This window comes from Pseudophryne corroboree, chromosome 3 (genome assembly GCF_028390025.1).
Source record: "Pseudophryne corroboree isolate aPseCor3 chromosome 3, aPseCor3.hap2, whole genome shotgun sequence".
In the NCBI taxonomy this organism is placed as follows: domain Eukaryota; kingdom Metazoa; phylum Chordata; class Amphibia; order Anura; family Myobatrachidae; genus Pseudophryne; species Pseudophryne corroboree.
In genome coordinates, this window is record NC_086446.1 from 508528494 (window position 1) to 508548597 (window position 20104).

At 46.6% G+C, this 20104-nt stretch overlaps 1 protein-coding gene across 1 annotated transcript in view; it reads right to left on the reverse strand.

Annotated features, from left to right (window-relative positions):
• The window catches only part of LOC135057950 (testis-expressed protein 47-like), a 38830-nt gene extending 19465 nt beyond the window's left edge, over positions 1-19365 (reverse strand). Inside the window, exons 1-3 of the mRNA XM_063963645.1 lie at positions 19244-19365; positions 18962-19093; positions 10190-10262 (exon numbers count right to left, since the gene is read on the reverse strand). Coding sequence (XP_063819715.1) covers positions 10190-10262; positions 18962-19084 — 196 coding nt within the window. The 5' untranslated portion in view covers positions 19085-19093; positions 19244-19365. The remainder of the gene's footprint in view (positions 1-10189; positions 10263-18961; positions 19094-19243) is intronic.
• Positions 19366-20104: the final 739 nt, after the last annotated feature.

Below are 20104 nucleotides of genomic sequence, written 5' to 3' on the forward strand. Positions count from 1 at the left end.
CTCACCATAGTGAATGTCCTGACAGCTTAAAAAGTCTGCCTCCCAATTTTGGACTCCAGAGATGTAGACCACTGACAGAGCTGGTAAATGACAATCTGCCCACTGAGGAATGCGACACATTTCCTTCATGGCGAGTGCTGCCCTGATGGCTTATGTATTTGATATGTTGCCAGAGGGATCTCCTGGCCAACAGAGCGGAAGCCAACATATTAGAGGTTAGGATACCTGTGTCAATGGCCGCCTTGCCAAGATGGGAGCCTGCTTCCCTGATATGTTCTACCATAAACAACAACTCCATTCTGTGGACACCATAATGGATAATGTTTTGAAGAGAATCCGCACATCATCCGATGGCCTTAGCCACCCTAATGGATGCAAGGGCTGGGTGTGCAGTATCTCCCACATTAGAGTAAATCACTTTAAGGAAGTTCTCCAGTTTCCTATCTGTTGTCACCTTAAGGCAGACTATGTTAGGGAGGTAGTAGATTTGACTTGCCGGGCGATGTGAGCATCTCCTGGAGGAGGGGATTGTCATTTGGCCCTATCCACAGCTGGTAGTGGATAAAAAGTAGCAAAGCACTTTTTTCCGAAGACCTGGAAGCACTTGTTAGGTGGAGCCCAAGCCTCCGCTAGGAGGTCCTCAAGTTGAGCAGAAGAAAGGAACTCAGCCGCCACCTTCTTTTGCCATTTAAAAACCATGGCTTTTGACTTCAAAAGATTTAACTGCATTGATCAGGGCCTCAATAATCACTTGAGGTAGGGAGCCTTCAAGGATAGAGGAGGTATCGATATCTATGGCACAGTAATAGAGAGATTATCCTTGTGATCTGAGGAAACATCTGAGTCTGAATCATAGCCAGATAGGGATGTACAGTAGAGCTTTCCAGTCTGGTAGGCTTGTGCTTGGACAGATGGTCTTTGTCTAGTGCCAAACCCTGCACAGACTGAGTAACCGACTGGACCCACAGTGATTCTGAGTAGGTAGAATATTTAGGGGCGCCGACAGCTGTGCCTTACCCAAGTACTGGGAAGGTATGTGGCCAATGCAGGGAGGTGTGGCCAGCCTCCTTCCTTAGGAGGAGATATAAAAACGTTTAGCTTCTGTGCGGCCATGCGAGCGTGCACACAGCACAGGTGGGCACCTGTGTGAGGACCAACTGGCGATGGAGGCTGAGGGTGGTGATGGGTGTGAGCTCACCCCGCACACATCACACAGGGAGAGAAAGGACTGACTGCTTCTGCAGCTGCTTCTCTCCCCAGAGAAAGGATGGGGAGAGAGGCACCAGGAGCAGCAGTCAGTTCTCTCCCTCTCCCCACTCCAAGAGCCGCTGTCTACAATGGGGAAGAGTGGGCAACATGATCCGGGACCCTCCAACTGGTCCAGGGCCACATAAAGAGTACCCGCTCTCCCTCCCTCTCCTTCTCGACGCCACTGCACACACCACCATCCCCCCCTTCCCCCGCTTAACTCTATGTCTCTCTGTGTCTTCCCGCCCCCCCACTCCTTTCCCCCACAGAAGTGGGCTTTCCCTCTGCCAAAATGAATGATGCAGGCACCCGTCGATTTGGGAGGGCGTTAGTTCACCTGTCTGGTGATAAGCGTCCTCCCTCTTCATCATACTTTATCACCATCTGGTGTAGTAGTGGGCATGTCGCCCTCTGCTTCCAGCAAGCCCTGCGGCGAGACAAAAAGCATGCGCAGTTAACCTGTCAAAAGCAATCAAGCTTTATTGAAGAAGACAGCAATGTCTTCATGTTAAAAACCAGCATGCTAAGGAAATCTGCAACGCCATGCCAGAGCTGGAATTATAGGACAGACGTCTTTGGAGCTGAACAGCGCGTGCAGACATACATTGCCTCCCTCATTGTCCGTTACAAAGGGGAGGATGTAAGCAGCGGGGGTCTGCTGCGAACACAACACATGGCGGTTAAACACCATTCATTCATTCATTAAAGAGAAGCACTAATTGCAGTCTTAAGCTGGCAATACACTTATGTGACTTTTCAGAGGGGAGAGGTCGCATACGATCACCCTTGAACCGCCCGGAAGCTTCCCGGTGGCAGGATTGCATATGATACATCGTATGCAGTCCTTTTGCATATGATGCATTGTATGTGACCCCATATATCTATAGTGCAGTACTTCCAATCTAGGGGCTCCGATCCGATACTCACGGGACCGCGCATCGGATCAGATCAGAGGTAAAACACATGAGATTTGACAGTTTTCATCCGATTTAATCGCACTAGTGTATGGGCACCATAACAGTGTGCTGTGGGAAAATAAACCCACAGTGCACTTTCATACATCTGCCAGTATGTCTCTCTGTGTCTCCACCGCTTCATTCTATGTCTCCTTGTGTCTCTTCCTCCTCTCCCCCCGCAATCATTTCGTATCTCTGTGTGTCTCCCCCCTACCCTTCATTCTATGTCCAGTGCAGTGTTTCCCCCATCCCCCCCGCCTCCCCCCTTTCCCTTCAATGTCTCTCTGTGGCAAAATCCACCCTCACCTTCTGGGACCAGGAACTGACGGTGAGGCCAAGCAGCAGGTGCCGGGCTGTGCCCCGCAATGGTGGGTGGGAGGAGCGGCGCATAGTCGGCGGGTGGCGAGGTGCAATGATGGCTGGCAGCAGGCAGTGCTTGCAAGGCACCCTTCTCTGCTGGGCCTGCCACAGTACCCAGGGTACGCATCCTAATATATAATATAATGAATTGAGAATGCATCGATAAAAAGCGATGCGCTCACATCTTAAGGTTAGCCCCCTGCTGCCATGTTTTGGGTCACGCGGCCCACCCCACGCCTGCATTGTCCGGACCGTGCCCCCACAATGCCTCCCCCAAAACGATGCATCGCTGTCCCGTCGACGTCCCCTGCCAGGACTTAGATTGCGATTGCATCCGATTGCAGTCTTAGTCCTCTCGCATGCGCGCAGTGGTGTGCATGTATGCACAGAAGTGCAGAGATTGCCAAATAGGGATTTCCGCACATTAGCGTTCTATGCTGAATAGTCTCGTGTCCACTGTGTCCCCTGTGGATGATAGAGAACATGCTAATTCTCTTTGTGGACTAAGGGGTCTATTTACTAATCCTTGGATGGAAATAAAGTCACTGGAGATAAAGTACCAGCCAATCGGCTCCTAACTGCCATGCCACAGGCTGTGTTTAAAAAATGACAGTTAGGAGCCGATTGGCTGATACTTTGGCCCTCATTCCGAGTTGATCGCTCGCTAGCTACTTTTAACCGCCGTGCAAACGCATAGTCGCTGTCCACGGGGGAGTGTATTTTCGCTTTGCAAGTGTGTGAACGCCTGTGCAGCCGAGCGGTACAAAAACATTTTGTGCAAAACAAGACCAGCCCTGTAGTTACTTATCCTGTGCGAAGATTGCAGCGACGAAGGTCCCGGAATTGACGTCAGATACCCGCCATGCAAACGCCTGGACATGCTTGCGTTTTCCCAAACACTCCCAGAAAACGGTTAGTTGACACCCATAACGCCCTCTTCCTGTCAATGTCCTTGCGATCGGCTGTGTGAATGGAATCTTCGCTAGATCCAGTGCACAGCAGCGATGCTCTTTGTGGCTGTACGACGTGTGAGCGCATTGCGGCACATACGCAAGCGCAGTTTTGCAGTTTTTTTACCTGATCGCTGTGCTGCAAAATTCGGCAGCGAGCGATCAACTCGGAATGACCCCCTTTGCACAGAGGCACTTTATCTCCATCCAGGACTTAGTAAATAGACCCCTAAGATTATTTAAATGAGATACAAGTTGTGAAGAGGGTGCACTTAGGGGCCATTCCCCGTTTGTCTGGAGTGTACAGGACTTCACTTAGACTAAAGTGAGCAGTGGAAAGTACATGAATGGATTGGGTAGTAATTTAATACTAAAGTTATAGCAATATTAAGTTTTGAACTATTATAACGCCAATTCATAGTTGCACAAGTAAACACATTTTCACATTAGAAAAGCTTTGCAAGCCCCAAGTTCTGCACTCTGGGGGTCATTCCGATTGATCGCTCGCTAGCAACTTTTTGCAGCGCCGCGATCAGATAGTCGCCGCCTATGGGGGAGGGAGTCTATTTTTGCTTTGCAAGTGTGCGAGCGCCTTTGCAGCCGAGCGGTACAAAAACAGTTTGTCCAGTTTCTGAGTAGCTCTGGACTTACACAGCCGCTGCGATCACTTCAGTCTTTTTGGTCCCGGAATTGACGTCAGACACCCGCCCTACAAACGCTTGGACACGCCTGCGTTTTCCCAAACACTCCCAGAAAATGGTCAGTTGACACCCGTAAACGCCCTCTTTCTGTCAATCACCTTGCGATCGACTGTGCGAATGGATTCTTTGTTAAATCCATCACCCAGCACCGATCCTCTTTGTACCCATACAATGCACCTGCGCATTGTGGTGCATATACATGCACAGTTTTGTCGAGTTTTAACTAGAGATGAGCGGGTTCGGTTTCTCTGAATCCGAACCCGCCAGAACTTCATGGTTTTTTTCACGGATCCGAGCAGACTCGGATCCTCCCGCCTTGCTCGGTTAACCCGAGCGCGCCCGAACGTCATCATGACGCTGTCGGATTCTCGCGAGACTCGGATTCTATATAAGGAGCCGCGCGTCGCCGCCATTTTCACACGTGCATTGAGATTGATAGGGAGAGGACGTGGCTGGCGTCCTCTCCATTTAGATTAGGGTTGAGAGAGAGAGAGAGAGATTGACCTGAGGCTGTGATACTGTAGAAGAGAGTGCAGAGTTTAGTGACTGACGACCACAGTGACCACCAGACAGTGCAGTTGTTTGTTTTATTTAATATATCCGTTCTCTGCCTGAAAAAAACGATACACACAGTGACTCAGTCACATACCATATCTGTGTGCACTGCTCAGCCCAGTGTGCTGCATCAATGTATATATATATCTGACTGCGCTCAGCTCACACAGCTTATAATTGTGGGGGAGACTGGGGAGCACTGCAGTGCCAGTTATAGGTTATAGCAGGAGCCAGGAGTACATAATATTATATTAAATTAAACAGTGCACACTTTTGCTGCAGGAGTGCCACTGCCAGTGTGACTAGTGACCAGTGACCTGACCACCAGTATATATAATATTAGTAGTATACTATCTCTTTATCAACCAGTCTATATTAGCAGCAGACACAGTACAGTGCGGTAGTTCACGGCTGTGGCTACCTCTGTGTCGGCACTCGGCAGCCCGTCCATAATTGTATATACCACCTAACCGTGGTTTTTTTTTCTTTCTTTATAGTCATACTAGTTACGAGTATACTATCTCTTTATCAACCAGTCTATATTAGCAGCAGACACAGTACAGTGCGGTAGTTCACGGCTGTGGCTACCTCTGTGTCGGCACTCGGCAGCCCGTCCATAATTGTATATACCACCTAACCGTGGTTTTTTTTTCTTTCTTTATACATACATACTAGTTACGAGTATACTATCTCTTTATCAACCAGTCTATATTAGCAGCAGACACAGTACAGTGCGGTAGTTCACGGCTGTGGCTACCTCTGTGTCGGCACTCGGCAGCCCGTCCATAATTGTATATACCACCTAACCGTGGTTTTTTTTTCTTTCTTTATACATACATACTAGTTACGAGTATACTATCTCTTTATCAACCAGTCTATATATTAGCAGCAGACACAGTACAGTGCGGTAGTTCACGGCTGTGGCTACCTCTGTGTCGGCACTCGGCAGCCCGTCCATAATTGTATATACCACCTAACCGTGGTTTTTTTTTCTTTCTTTATACATACATACTAGTTACGAGTATACTATCTCTTTATCAACCAGTCTATATATTAGCAGCAGACACAGTACAGTGCGGTAGTTCACGGCTGTGGCTACCTCTGTGTCGGCACTCGGCAGCCCGTCCATAATTGTATACTAGTATCCAATCCATCCATCTCCATTGTTTACCTGAGGTGCCTTTTAGTTGTGCCTATTAAAATATGGAGAACAAAAATGTTGAGGTTCCAAAATTAGGGAAAGATCAAGATCCACTTCCACCTCGTGCTGAAGCTGCTGCCACTAGTCATGGCCGAGACGATGAAATGCCAGCAACGTCGTCTGCCAAGGCCGATGCCCAATGTCATAGTACAGAGCATGTCAAATCCAAAACACCAAATATCAGTAAAAAAAGGACTCCAAAACCTAAAATAAAATTGTCGGAGGAGAAGCGTAAACTTGCCAATATGCCATTTACCACACGGAGTGGCAAGGAACGGCTGAGGCCCTGGCCTATGTTCATGGCTAGTGGTTCAGCTTCACATGAGGATGGAAGCACTCAGCCTCTCGCTAGAAAAATGAAAAGACTAAAGCTGGCAAAAGCAGTAGCACCGCAAAGAACTGTGCGTTCTTCGAAATCCCAAATCCACAAGGAGAGTCCGACTCCAATTGTTTCGGTTGCGATGCCTGACCTTCCCAACACTGGACGTGAAGAGCATGCGCCTTCCACCATTTGCACGCCCCCTGCAAGTGATGGAAGGAGCACCCGCAGTCCAGTTCCTGATAGTCAGATTGAAGATGTCAGTGTTGAAGTACACCAGGATGAGGAGGATATGGGTGTTGCTGGCGCTGGGGAGGAAATTGACCAGGAGGATTCTGATGGTGAGGTGGTTTGTTTAAGTCAGGCACCCGGGGAGACACCTGTTGTCCGTGGTAGGAATATGGCCGTTGACATGCCTGGTGAAAATACCCAAAAAATCAGCTCTTCGGTGTGGAAGTATTTCACCAGAAATGCGGACAACAGGTGTCAAGCCGTGTGTTCCCTTTGTCAAGCTGTAATAAGTAGGGGTAAGGACGTTAACCACCTCGGAACATCCTCCCTTATACGTCACCTGCAGCGCATTCATAATAAGTCAGTGACAAGTTCAAAAACTTTGGGTGACAGCGGAAGCAGTCCACTGACCAGTAAATCCCTTCCTCTTGTAACCAAGCTCACGCAAACCACCCCACCAACTCCCTCAGTGTCAATTTCCTCCTTCCCCAGGAATGCCAATAGTCCTGCAGGCAATGTCACTGGCAATTCTGACGAGTCCTCTCCTGCCTGGGATTCCTCCGATGCATCCTTGCGTGTAACGCCTACTGCTGCTGGCGCTGCTGTTGTTGCTGCTGGGAGTCGATGGTCATCCCAGAGGGGAAGTCGTAAGCCCACTTGTACTACTTCCAGTAAGCAATTGACTGTTCAACAGTCCTTTGCGAGGAAGATGAAATATCACAGCAGTCATCCTGCTGCAAAGCGGATAACTGAGGCCTTGACAACTATGTTGGTGTTAGACGTGCGTCCGGTATCCGCCGTTAGTTCACAGGGAACTAGACAATTTATTGAGGCAGTGTGCCCCCGTTACCAAATACCATCTAGGTTCCACTTCTCTAGGCAGGCGATACCGAGAATGTACACGGACGTCAGAAAAAGACTCACCAGTGTCCTAAAAAATGCAGTTGTACCCAATGTCCACTTAACCATGGACATGTGGACAAGTGGAGCAGGGCAGGGTCAGGACTATATGACTGTGACAGCCCACTGGGTAGATGTATGGACTCCCGCCGCAAGAACAGCAGCGGCGGCACCAGTAGCAGCATCTCGCAAACGCCAACTCTTTCCTAGGCAGGCTACGCTTTGTATCACCGCTTTCCAGAATACGCACACAGCTGAAAACCTCTTACGGCAACTGAGGAAGATCATCGCGGAATGGCTTACCCCAATTGGACTCTCCTGTGGATTTGTGGCATCGGACAACGCCAGCAATATTGTGTGTGCATTAAATATGGGCAAATTCCAGCACGTCCCATGTTTTGCACATACCTTGAATTTGGTGGTGCAGAATTTTTTAAAAAACGACAGGGGCGTGCAAGAGATGCTGTCGGTGGCCAGAAGAATTGCGGGACACTTTCGGCGTACAGGCACCACGTACAGAAGACTGGAGCACCACCAAAAACTACTGAACCTGCCCTGCCATCATCTGAAGCAAGAAGTGGTAACGAGGTGGAATTCAACCCTCTATATGCTTCAGAGGTTGGAGGAGCAGCAAAAGGCCATTCAAGCCTATACAATTGAGCACGATATAGTAGGTGGAATGCACCTGTCTCAAGCGCAGTGGAGAATGATTTCAACGTTGTGCAAGGTTCTGATGCCCTTTGAACTTGCCACACGTGAAGTCAGTTCAGACACTGCCAGCCTGAGTCAGGTCATTCCCCTCATCAGGCTTTTGCAGAAGAAGCTGGAGACATTGAAGGAGGAGCTAACACGGAGCGATTCCGCTAGGCATGTGGGACTTGTGGATGGAGCCCTTAATTCGCTTAACAAGGATTCACGGGTGGTCAATCTGTTGAAATCAGAGCACTACATTTTGGCCACCGTGCTCGATCCTAGATTTAAAGCCTACCTTGGATCTCTCTTTCCGGCAGACACAAGTCTGCTGGGGTTGAAAGACCTGCTGGTGACAAAATTGTCAAGTCAAGCGGAACGCGACCTGTCAACATCTCCTCCTTCACATTCTCCCGCAACTGGGGGTGCGAGGAAAAGGCTCAGAATTCCGAGCCCACCCGCTGGCGGTGATGCAGGGCAGTCTGGAGCGACTGCTGATGCTGACATCTGGTCCGGACTGAAGGACCTGACAACGATTACGGACATGTCGTCTACTGTCACTGCATATGATTCTCTCAACATTGATAGAATGGTGGAGGATTATATGAGTGACCGCATCCAAGTAGGCACGTCACACAGTCCGTACTTATACTGGCAGGAAAAAGAGGCAATTTGGAGGCCCTTGCACAAACTGGCTTTATTCTACCTAAGTTGCCCTCCCACAAGTGTGTACTCCGAAAGAGTGTTTAGTGCCGCCGCTCACCTTGTCAGCAATCGGCGTACGAGGTTACATCCAGAAAATGTGGAGAAGATGATGTTCATTAAAATGAATTATAATCAATTCCTCCGCGGAGACATTGACCAGCAGCAATTGCCTCCACAAAGTACACAGGGAGCTGAGATGGTGGATTCCAGTGGGGACGAATTGATAATCTGTGAGGAGGGGGATGTACACGGTGATATATCGGAGGGTGATGATGAGGTGGACATCTTGCCTCTGTAGAGCCAGTTTGTGCAAGGAGAGATTAATTGATTCTTTTTTGGGGGGGGTCCAAACCAACCCGTCATATCAGTCACAGTCGTGTGGCAGACCCTGTCACTGAAATGATGGGTTGGTTAAAGTGTGCATGTCCTGTTTTGTTTATACAACATAAGGGTGGGAGGGCCCAAGGACAATTCCATCTTGCACCTCTTTTTTCTTTTCTTTTTCTTTGCGTCATGTGCTGTTTGGGGAGGGTTTTTTGGAAGGGCCATCCTGCGTGACACTGCAGTGCCACTCCTAGATGGGCCCGGTGTTTGTGTCGGCCACTAGGGTCGCTAGTCTTACTCACACAGTCAGCTACCTCATTGCGCCTCTTTTTTTCTTTGCGTCATGTGCTGTTTGGGGAGGGTTTTTTGGAAGGGACATCCTGCGTGACACTGCAGTGCCACTCCTAGATGGGCCCGGTGTTTGTGTCGGCCACTAGGGTCGCTAGTCTTACTCACACAGTCAGCTACCTCATTGCGCCTCTTTTTTTCTTTGCGTCATGTGCTGTTTGGGGAGTATTTTTTTGAAGGGCCATCCTGCGTGACACTGCAGTGCCACTCCTAGATGGGCCAGGTGTTTGTGTCGGCCACTTGGGTCGCTTATCTTAGTCACACAGCGACCTCGGTGCAAATTTTAGGACTAAAAATAATATTGTGAGGTGTGAGGTGTTCAGAATAGACTGAAAATGAGTATAAATTATGGTTATTGAGGTTAATAATACTATGGGATCAAAATGACCGCAAATTCAATGATTTAAGCTGTTTTTTAGTGTTTTTTGAAAAAAACACCCGAATCCAAAACACACCCGAATCCGACAAAAAAAATTCGGTGAGGTTTTGCCAAAACGCGGTCGAACCCAAAACACGGCCGCGGAACCGAACCCAAAACCAAAACACAAAACCCGAAAAATTTCAGGCGCTCATCTCTAGTTTTAACCTGATCGCAGCATTGCAAAAAGTTGCTAGCAAGCGATCAACTCGGAATGACCCCCACTGTAAACATCTGTTACTGTGTCATACGTAACATGTATTATAGAATTGTCTTACTGCACCTCCAAGGTCTCTCTTATCCGCCAACTCTGGAGAAATCTTAGACACAAAGATCAGCCGATGAAGAAGCGATTTCTAAAGAAAAACAGTTTTTGCTTAAGTGAAAACAAAAAACACAATTTATCTTGAGATTTATGTCAAGTAAAACAGAAGCAATAGTTTGCTGTGTATGAAACGTGTGTTGTGTTCATTTGTACATGAGAAATAAGATCATACCTATGCATACCTCCCAACACTAGAAACCCATGAAGAGGGATACCTGCGCACGCGCACCCGAAAAGGGGCTTGTCCTATGGGAAAGGGGTCATGGCTTAGTGGGAGAGCCCGCGATCGTGAGCCATGCCCCCATTTTCGTCACTGAGGGGGCATGCCCAGCACTCTGTAGCTGCTGGCATGCCCCCTCTCCCTCTGTCTCCACTGAATAGACGCTGTGTGCGTAGCAGAGCAGAAGTGATAGGAGCCTCCCAACTGCCCCCCCACCGCGGTACACTGCAGTCCGCGGGTGGGACAGCGGGACAGTCCCAAAAAAACAGGACTGTCCCACGAAAATTGGGACAGTTGGATGTATGCCAATGCATTATAGAGGTTTTTTTTTTAGCTCAAACATAAGGGTGAATGTGTTTTTCACTATCAAAACTTGTTTGGGTGTAAAGCTAGGTACACACTATAAGATCTACCCTCCAATATATCATCCTGAGGTGGAACAGAATGACCATCTTATAGTGTGTACACCCAAACCTGTCATTTATCACATTGTCCCATCTGATGTGGTACACATCAGCTGGGGTGACGTGATGTACGATGTGCTGCAAGTAAGATGGGGTGACGTGATGTACAATGTGCTGCAAGTCAGATGGGGTGACGTGATGTACCATGTGCTGCAAGTCAGATGGGGTGACGTGATGTACGATGTGCTGCAAGTCAGATGGGGTGATGTTATGTACGATGTGCTGCACATCAGATGAGGTGATGCAATGTACGATGTGCTGCACAACAGATGGGGCTATGCGATGTATGATGTGCACCATATCAGATGAGGTGATGTGATGTATGATGTGCTGCATGACACATGGGGCGTTGCGATGTACTGCACATCAGATGGGGCGATGTGATGTATGATGTGGTACACAACGTGTAGTGTGTATCCATGACCGCACATAGTTTACAGGAGCAACAATTAATTGGATACCATCCTGCGTCATGATATATCGTGCCATCATTCGGAAGATTGCATACTGTGTACACTCTTTATAACGTATCCTGGGATTTACTGAAATTGTATGACCATCACATCATCTGCTACATCGTATACAGAGCCGGCCCTAACCAATATGATGCCCTAGGCAAGATTTTGGCTGTTGCCCCCTAGCACCGCCACTAGTTCTGCAGGAGATGCCAGGCATGAGTCAGCTGGCAGCTCTGCTAACGTTGGGCGCCTTTTGTTTATAAAAATGCATCTTATTTGCATTACTACAGTATGTGGCTAGGATGCACAAGCAGCTTTTGCGGATTAAAATGATATGCAGCATGCTTATATGCTGTGTGCGACTGCGGCTGTATCTGCATACAAAATGCTACATTACAGTGATTTCCAGGTAAACACTGCAACGTAGCATTTCGTATGCAGATACAGCCGCAGTCACACACAGAATATAGGCATGCCGCATATCATTTTAATCAGCAGAAGCTGCTGGTGCCCCTAAGCATACCAAATGCCCTAGGCATTTGCCTAGTTTGCCTATGCCTAAGGCCGGCTCTGATCGTATAGTATATAACAGTGGTTCTCAAACTGGGTTTATTTATTTATTTATTAACAGTTTCTTATATAGCGCAGCAAATTCCGTTGCGCTTTACAATTGGAAATAACAATGATATAACATAACTGGGTAATAACATACAGTCATAGAGGTAGGAAAGCCCTGCTCGCAAGCTTACAATCTATAGGGAAATAGACATGTATACACAAGGAAAGGTGCTATCTATTGCATAGTTGTCCGCCAGATTGCAAAGGTTCTTGGTGGGCTGTATGATATGGTCATACAGCAATGATGAACTGGGGTCAAGAGGAAGGATGAGAAGATATGTGAGGATATGTGTGGACTGTGCAGAGTGGATGCAATTTGATAGGAAGGTTTATGAAAGTTATGTGGGTGGTTCTGGAATTTGTTATGCATGCCTGAAGAGGTGAGCTTTCAGGGAACGCTTGAAGGTTTGGAGACTAGAGGAGAGTCTTATTGTGCATGGTAGGGCATTCCACAGAGTGGGTGCAGCCCGATGAAAGTCCTGCAATCGTGAGTGGGAGCGAGTAATGAGAGTGGATGAGAGACGCAGGTCTTGTGAAGAGCGAAGAGGTTGGGTTGGGAGATATTGCCACAGGAAACTTGCAGGGGTGCCTCAGGACCAATTCAGATTATTTATGGTCAATGTAATAGGCAAAACCGGTGCTGGTGGCTGTCAGTCATAACATATGTGGAGAAACAAAAACAGTCGCCACACAATTGAACCTAAGGATGGAATACAAACACAATTTACTTAATGAAATATTTATTTATAAATGTCTCAACTAGAAACTTTTGGCTTAGGGGTGCCATGAAAAAACTGCCCCTTGCTGCTCTGTTGTTAATCTGGCACTTTGCCAGAGCCAGCATCTCGCCCCCCCCCCCCCCCCCCCCCCCCACTATGGGGCTGATTCTGAGTCCCATGCTGCTGCCACCACATTAGTGTCTTTTACCATAGTTGCAATTGCAACTTTATGCTAATGCTAGTGATAGCTCTCCCCCTGGTGTATAAATGTGTGTCTGGATGTGCAAGGACTGGGACGCCCACTTAGGTGCTGACATTGTGCTAGGTGCCTCTTTAGATGCAACTATCAAACACACCATCAAAACTTGCACCAGCCCCATGCTAGGTGAAAATTCTCCACCAGAGTATGGCCTCTAACGTGAGAGTTAAGTGTTTAAGTCACCAAAAGATGGTGCATTTTCTGGGTATGCATCAATTAGCAGTTGCGACCTTACTTGTTACTGGAGAGCCCTCAGAATCCCGGTAGGGCAGTTCAGCCTGCGCATCTTTAGAGGCACGCAGGATTCTCCGACATGACCCGACTTGCGTCAATGGTACATATGCATCAGCAATTTTATACTGCCGGACAGAAATGATGCAATAGCAGTGGGCATCCCTATGCTCAGGTTAGCTTCTGCCCATTTTAGCATATAATCGCAATTGTATACAGCAAAAGACAGCAACAGCAGCAGCAAGAACAAATGCACCTAAATTAGCCTCTTTATGCCCGCACAGTAGTAGTGCACATTACACATTATACCCACACAGTAGTAGCGTCCCTAACACATCATGCCCATACAGGGGTGTGGTATCGAAAGTCGACGTCTAGGTCGACCACTATTGGTCGACAGTAACTAGGTCGACAGGGTGTCTAGGTCGACAGGGTCTTTAGGTCGACATGTTCTAGGTCGACAGGTCAAAAGGTCGACATGAGTTTTTAATGTTATTTTGGTGTTGTTTTCTTTGTAGAGTGACCGGGAACCCCAATTAGTGCACCGCGTCCCCTCGCATGGCTCGCTTCGCTCGCCATGCTTCGGGCATGGTGCCTTCGCTCCGCTACCGCTTCGCTCGGCACAGATTACCGTTCCAATCGTAGTCCACGTGTATCGTTAAGTATGAAAAGGTTCAAAAAAAAGAAAAAAATTGTGAAAAAATCATGTCGACCTTTTGACCTGTCGACCTAAAACATGCCGACCTAAAGACCCTGTCGACCTAGACACCCTGTCGACCTAGTTACTGTCGACCAATAGTGGTCGACCTAGACATTGTCGACCTAGTTACTGTCGACTTTCAGTCCGGATCCCCCCATACAGTCGTCATGACGTCTCTCCCTGCAGACACTGTGGACCCAAGGGAGGCAAAGCACAGGACAGTCACTGCCCACTGCAATGTATACTAGTAGCGATGCCTTTGTCACGAACCGATCACTCACCTCTGCGGGTTCTGGGGTCCGTCCGTTGCCGGCACGGTTGCTCGGGGTGCTGTGCGGCCGTGTGGGGATGCAGCGTGGTCAGTGGCAAAGGTGATGAAGGTTCTGGGAGCCAGGAGTGCGGGGACCAAATGGCCAAAGGCACCACTGAGTGTCTGCAGTATAGGGGGCGGCCATGCTGGAGACCAAATGAGCACCTGAGAGTACTTGTGAAACACCTGTGGGTAAGTGTTAGCCAATCCCATGCTGGCGCTGCCTTTAAGTAGGCTGGGATTATGTTATTCTGAGCCAGTGCTTTCTTGTAGCTACTCTGTACCCTAGCTATGTGCTCTCTCCATGGTTTTCTGTGTGATTCTAGTGGTCCAGATATCGCCTCCGCTCCCAGAGGTCTGCCTGCAGCCTTCACTGCAAAAGATCCACCAGCTCCCTGCTGTGCTGTCAGTCAATCGCTCTCCCAGTGGCAAACAAGTGGATTTCCAGAGTCTTGTGAGAGGTTACCCTGTCTGCCTGCTTCAATCACACAGCCTTTGGAAGATTCTACTAACTCAGGTGCTCGTTTAATCAGCTATCAGTTTAACTCATTCTTCACCATTATCATTTGCTGCAGTTTCACAGTGCTTCTTCACAATTTACAAGAATTCTATTCAGTATTGTATATTTATTGTTGCTGCAATCAAGGACAATTCTTCACAGCCTTCCAGTTTAACCTTTAAGCTTCAGTACAAGTCTCTACAGTTATTAATATATGTCTGCAATATTCAGTTAACACTCCTTACAGTTTGGCACCAGTCATTGCTTCATTTGGACAATTCTTCACAAGCTTGTTTAAACTCAGTTGTATGAACATTTCTTCAATGCATCTTTAAGACTGTTCCTGCTTTGCATTATACCATTCATTGCAATACGTCAGTATATATATGGTGACTAATAATTGTCATTTAACTCCTTACTGGAATTGTTGCCTTTAATTAATATATGAAACTGAACTTTCTTCGTCCTCCCTGCTTTCATCACACACCAGCACCTACACCTTTGATTGGTCTAGGGTTAATGGATTCACAAAAACACTCAGCCCTGACAGTAAGCACTGTCCACATGGATCTGTCGGGTGACCAATTCGCAGGAGGCGGTGCTACAGCAAACATCCTTTCCCGACTGGAAAATCAGGAGTCCATGCAGACACAAAATAGCTCAGTTTATGCAAACTATGGCAGATCATTTGGAGGCTCTTCATATGGCTATAACGACACCACAAGTTCAAGTTCCAGCTCCGGTTGTCTCGGCTTCTGCAACGGTTCCTCCAGTGACGGTGCCTATGTCTCGTCTGCAGTTACCTTCGCCAAGTAAGTTTGATGGATCCCCAAAGCTTTGCAGAGGATTTCTGAACCAATGCTAGACCCAGTTCAAACTGTTGTCTGCTAGTTTTCCATCAGCCCATTCTAAGATCGCATATATTATTGCCCTCCTGTCCGGTCAGGCCTTGGAGTGGGCGTCACCACTGTGGGAGAGGGGAGATCCTATTCTCTCTAATTATAAAGAGTTCATATTAGCCTTCCGGAAAATCTTCGATGAACCAGGTAGAACAACCTCTGCATCTTTGAAGATTCTCCGTCTGCGTCAAGGTTAACGTTCTGTTAGTCAATATATTATTCAGTTTCGCACTTTGTCTTCAGAGTTAAACTGGAATGAGGAGGCCTGGTTGCAGCATTTTGGAATGGACTCTCAGAAAGAATCAAGGATAATTTAACCATTCGTGATGTGCCAACTAAGCTGGATGAATTAATTTTCCATCTGCAATAAACTTGACCTGCGCTACAGAGAGCGATGTTTAGAGAAATCCAAGGCCAAGCGATCTAGTCCGCACTATCGTCCCAGACCTCAACAAGGTTCTTTTTCATCTCAGTCTCCTGTAACGACAGAAGAGCCTATGCAGATTGGGCGCTCTCGCCTTACGGAGGAGGAACGAATTTGTCGTCGACAGGGTAGCCTCTGCATGTACTGCGGGTCCTCCGAACATTTCATTAAGTCTTGCAAACTCTGGCCGGGAAACTCTCACTCCTAGCTTATTCAAGAGAGGTTAAGCTAGGTGTTACCTTGGAATCACATTCTGGGAAAGAGCCAACTTTGCCTATTCGTTTAGAAGCTCCGTGCTCTACAATTAAGGTTTCAGCTCTCCTAGATTCCGGTGCAGCCGAGAACTTCATCACCTCAGCCTTTGTCATACGATCTAAAGTTCAAACCGTGCCTCTGGAAGTAGCAGTTGCTGTTACAGCAGTGGATGGAAGTCGTATTCATCACCTCAGCCTTTGTCATACGATCTAAAGTTCAAACCGTGCCTCTGGAAGTAGCAGTTGCTGTTACAGCAGTAGATGGAAGTCGTATTCCAGACGGCATAATTACTCATCGAACCGGATGTCTCAAGATGAAAGTTGGTGTGCTCCATTCCAAATATATTTCCTTCCTCGTGATTCCCAAAGCCTCTCATGATGTGATACTTGGATTATCTTCACTGCAGAAACATAATCCACAATTCAACTGGCAAACCATGGAAATTCTTTCGTGGGGTGAATCTTGTACCAAGGACTGTTTAGCTTCAATTATACCACTACGGTCAGTCAGTCTTCCCGAGTTACCCTCAGTCTATCAATCTTTTGTGGATGTCTTCAGTAAACAAGCGTCAGACTCCTTACCCCCTCAATCGTTTTGGTGCCAGACAAAACACCTCCTAGGGGGTGAATTTATCCGCTGTTCATCCCAGAGACTCAAGCTATGTCTGATTATATACAAGAGAATTTAACCAAAGGATTTATTAGACCATCTTCCTCACCTGCAGGAGCCGGATTCTTCTTTGTTAAGAAGAAAGAGGGTGGTTTAGGACCATGCATAGATTATTGCGGACTTAATGAGATCACTGTGAAGAACAAGTACCCATTGCCGTTAATTCCAGAATTATTTGACCGGGTAAAGGGAGCTACTGTGTTTACAAAATTAGATCTTCGTGGAGCCTATATTTTAATCCGCATCCGTGCAGGGGACGAATGGAAGACTGCCTTTAATACCCGGAATGAGCATTACGAATACCTTGTAATGCCTTTTGGTCTTTGTAATGCACCTGCAGTTTTCCAAAGCTATGTGAATGAACATTTTTGAGATCTTCTCTACAAGTGTTTAGTAGTGTACTTGGATGATATCTTAATATTCTCCCAGGATCTGAAGTCTCACCGTCACCAAGTTAAAGATGTACTGACCCGCTTGAGGAAAAATCGACTATATTGTAAGTTGGAGAAGTGTACATTTGAAGTATCTTCTATACCATTCCTTGGTTACATTATTTCCGGATCAGAGCTATGTATGGATCCTGTAAAGGTACAAGCTATCCGAGACTGGTCCACTCCTACAACTCTCAAAGGGGATTCAGCGATTCATTGGCTTTGCTAATTTTTATAGGAAATTCATTAAGAATTACTCTACATTGGCCGCACCCATCACAGCCCTGACTCGCAAGGGAGCAAATCCTACATTGGTCTTCTGAAGCAATCAAAGCCTTCTCCGATTTAAAGCAAGCCTTTGTGTCAGCCCTCATTCTACGACAGCCGGATTTGAACCGTCCCTTTCTAGTGGAGGTAGATGCATCTACGGAAGCAGTGGGAGCCGCGTTGTCACAAGTCTATGAAGATAGAAAAAGTCCATCCCTGCGCATATTTCTCCCGTAAGTTCCTACCAGCCGAACGTAATTATGCAATTGGGGAGCAGGAATTACACGCCATTAAATTGGCGTTTGAGGAGTGGAGATACCTTTTAGAGGGAGCACAACACCCCATTACAGTATATACTGATCATAAGAATCTTCTTTATCTGCAGTCGGCTCAGTGTTTGAATCTACGACAAGCTCGATGGGCTCTTTTCTTCACCCGATTTAATTTTAAGCTCGCCTATCATCCAGGGTCTCAAAACAAAAAAGCAGATGCCCTTTCTCGGTCTTTCAATTCTTCTGAATCAAATGATGCTACCACGATTCAAGCCATTGTGAGTCCTACATCCTTTCTAACGACTTGAACTTCTCCGGTCCTAGTTCCTCCGCCTGGCAAAAACTTTATCGCCACAAACCTTCGAAAACAACTACTTACTTGTGCTCACTCATCATGTTTCATGGGTCATCCTGGGGTCTTAAAGACTCTCAAATTTATTCAACAGTCTTACTGGTGGCCACATCTCAAATTGCTTAATTTGGACAATTCTTCACAAGCCTGTTTAAACTCAGTTGCATGAACATTTCTTCAATGCATCTTTAAGACTGTTCCTGCTTTGCATTATACCATTCATTGCAATATGTCAGTATATATATGGTGACTAATAATTGTAATTTAACACCTTACTGGAATTGTTGCCTTTAATAAATATATGAAACTGAACTTTCTTCGTCCTCCCTGCTTACATCATACACCAGCACCTACACCTTTGGTCCAGGGTTAACAGATTCACAAAAACACTCGGCCCTGACAGCCTTCGGCAGGGAAGGAGCTGGACACACCACTGCTAATATACAGAGCACTACTTACGGCCCTGGACAGAGCTACTATGTGATTCTACCCCCCTCTTTGTGTGTCTGATCAGCTACCTCCCAGTCACTGCCCTCGAACGCTCAATACATTTCACACACACAATCGTAACTACTCCTCTTTTAGGTATTTGCTTAACTCAGCATTGTGTGTGTCTCAGAATAAGGCCCTACATCTCTATACAAATATAATATCAATATAGATATACACCAAATAAGACTTACCATGTCATCCCTGGAGTTTAACACCATCCGCTTGTTAAGCAACTGGTGAAAGAAACTTGTTCCTACTTTCTCTGTCGTAGGTTCAGACTTCCCTGACTGATTCCTGGATTTCGCAGCCTCCATTTCTTAATCCTGGACAGTTTTGTTTTGGAAAGATGAAAGCAATTAGCAAAAAAAAACTGGAGGAAGTAGTTAAGGAAGGAGAAACTCACAGCCGTTTAAAAAAAAATAATAATAAAAAAGCAAGTTAAAATAAATTAAAAGCAGCTTAAAAGTACTTACAAAATGTACATATAAAAGTAAATGTTTCGGAGTGGAGTATAATCTGTTTACACCTGGTGTATTTACTTCTGCGGTATCTTAGTAACAGGGCTGGCCTCCTGCTCTGATTTACTGCTTCTTTGTCTAGTTTGTTGGCATTTTGTATTACCTTCTAGGCAGTCTCTTGTTGCCAAGTAACTCTTCAAATACATACTAATTAGCTTCATTCTAATACCCTCTAATGTTCCTCTAGCAGCTCAATGCTCTATGGTTTTTGTTCTGTTCTGTTTAACCTATTCTAAAACCATACAGTTTGCATACTACACATTCTTATAATCCTAACATGGCAAAAATGACCAAAGACCAAACTATCTCCTATAACACGTTATGCATCTATACATTTATTTCACACGGCAGATGCAATGATGTTTTTCTAGCTAGAAAATTAGCACGGAATGATCCGCAGTGGAGCGACTTAGAGATTTATGGTCCATGTATATGTCCCTACATTGCAATGCTAACCAACTGCCCAGTACAGTTCCTTTTATTGCATTTATTTCATGCCACTCTCATTACTATTATTATTCTCTCATTTTTACAAATATATATCAGCATTTAAATGCAGAAGAAGGACATTGTAATCAAATTTAGACAACATGTCGTAGAGGGGCATTGCAGTACATTGAATGTAATGGAGTTCCGTAGGAGCTGAAAGCATTTTCACTTTTAAAATGGCGATGTAGTTATGTGACCTGCAGTCAGGAGACCGCCGGTCACATTACCTCCCCCTACATCCCGCCCCCTCACAATCCCTACAGTCAGCATGCTGACCAGCAGGGACTATTCCGGTCGCCACGAGCCCGCAGAGTGGCGTGTGCAGCA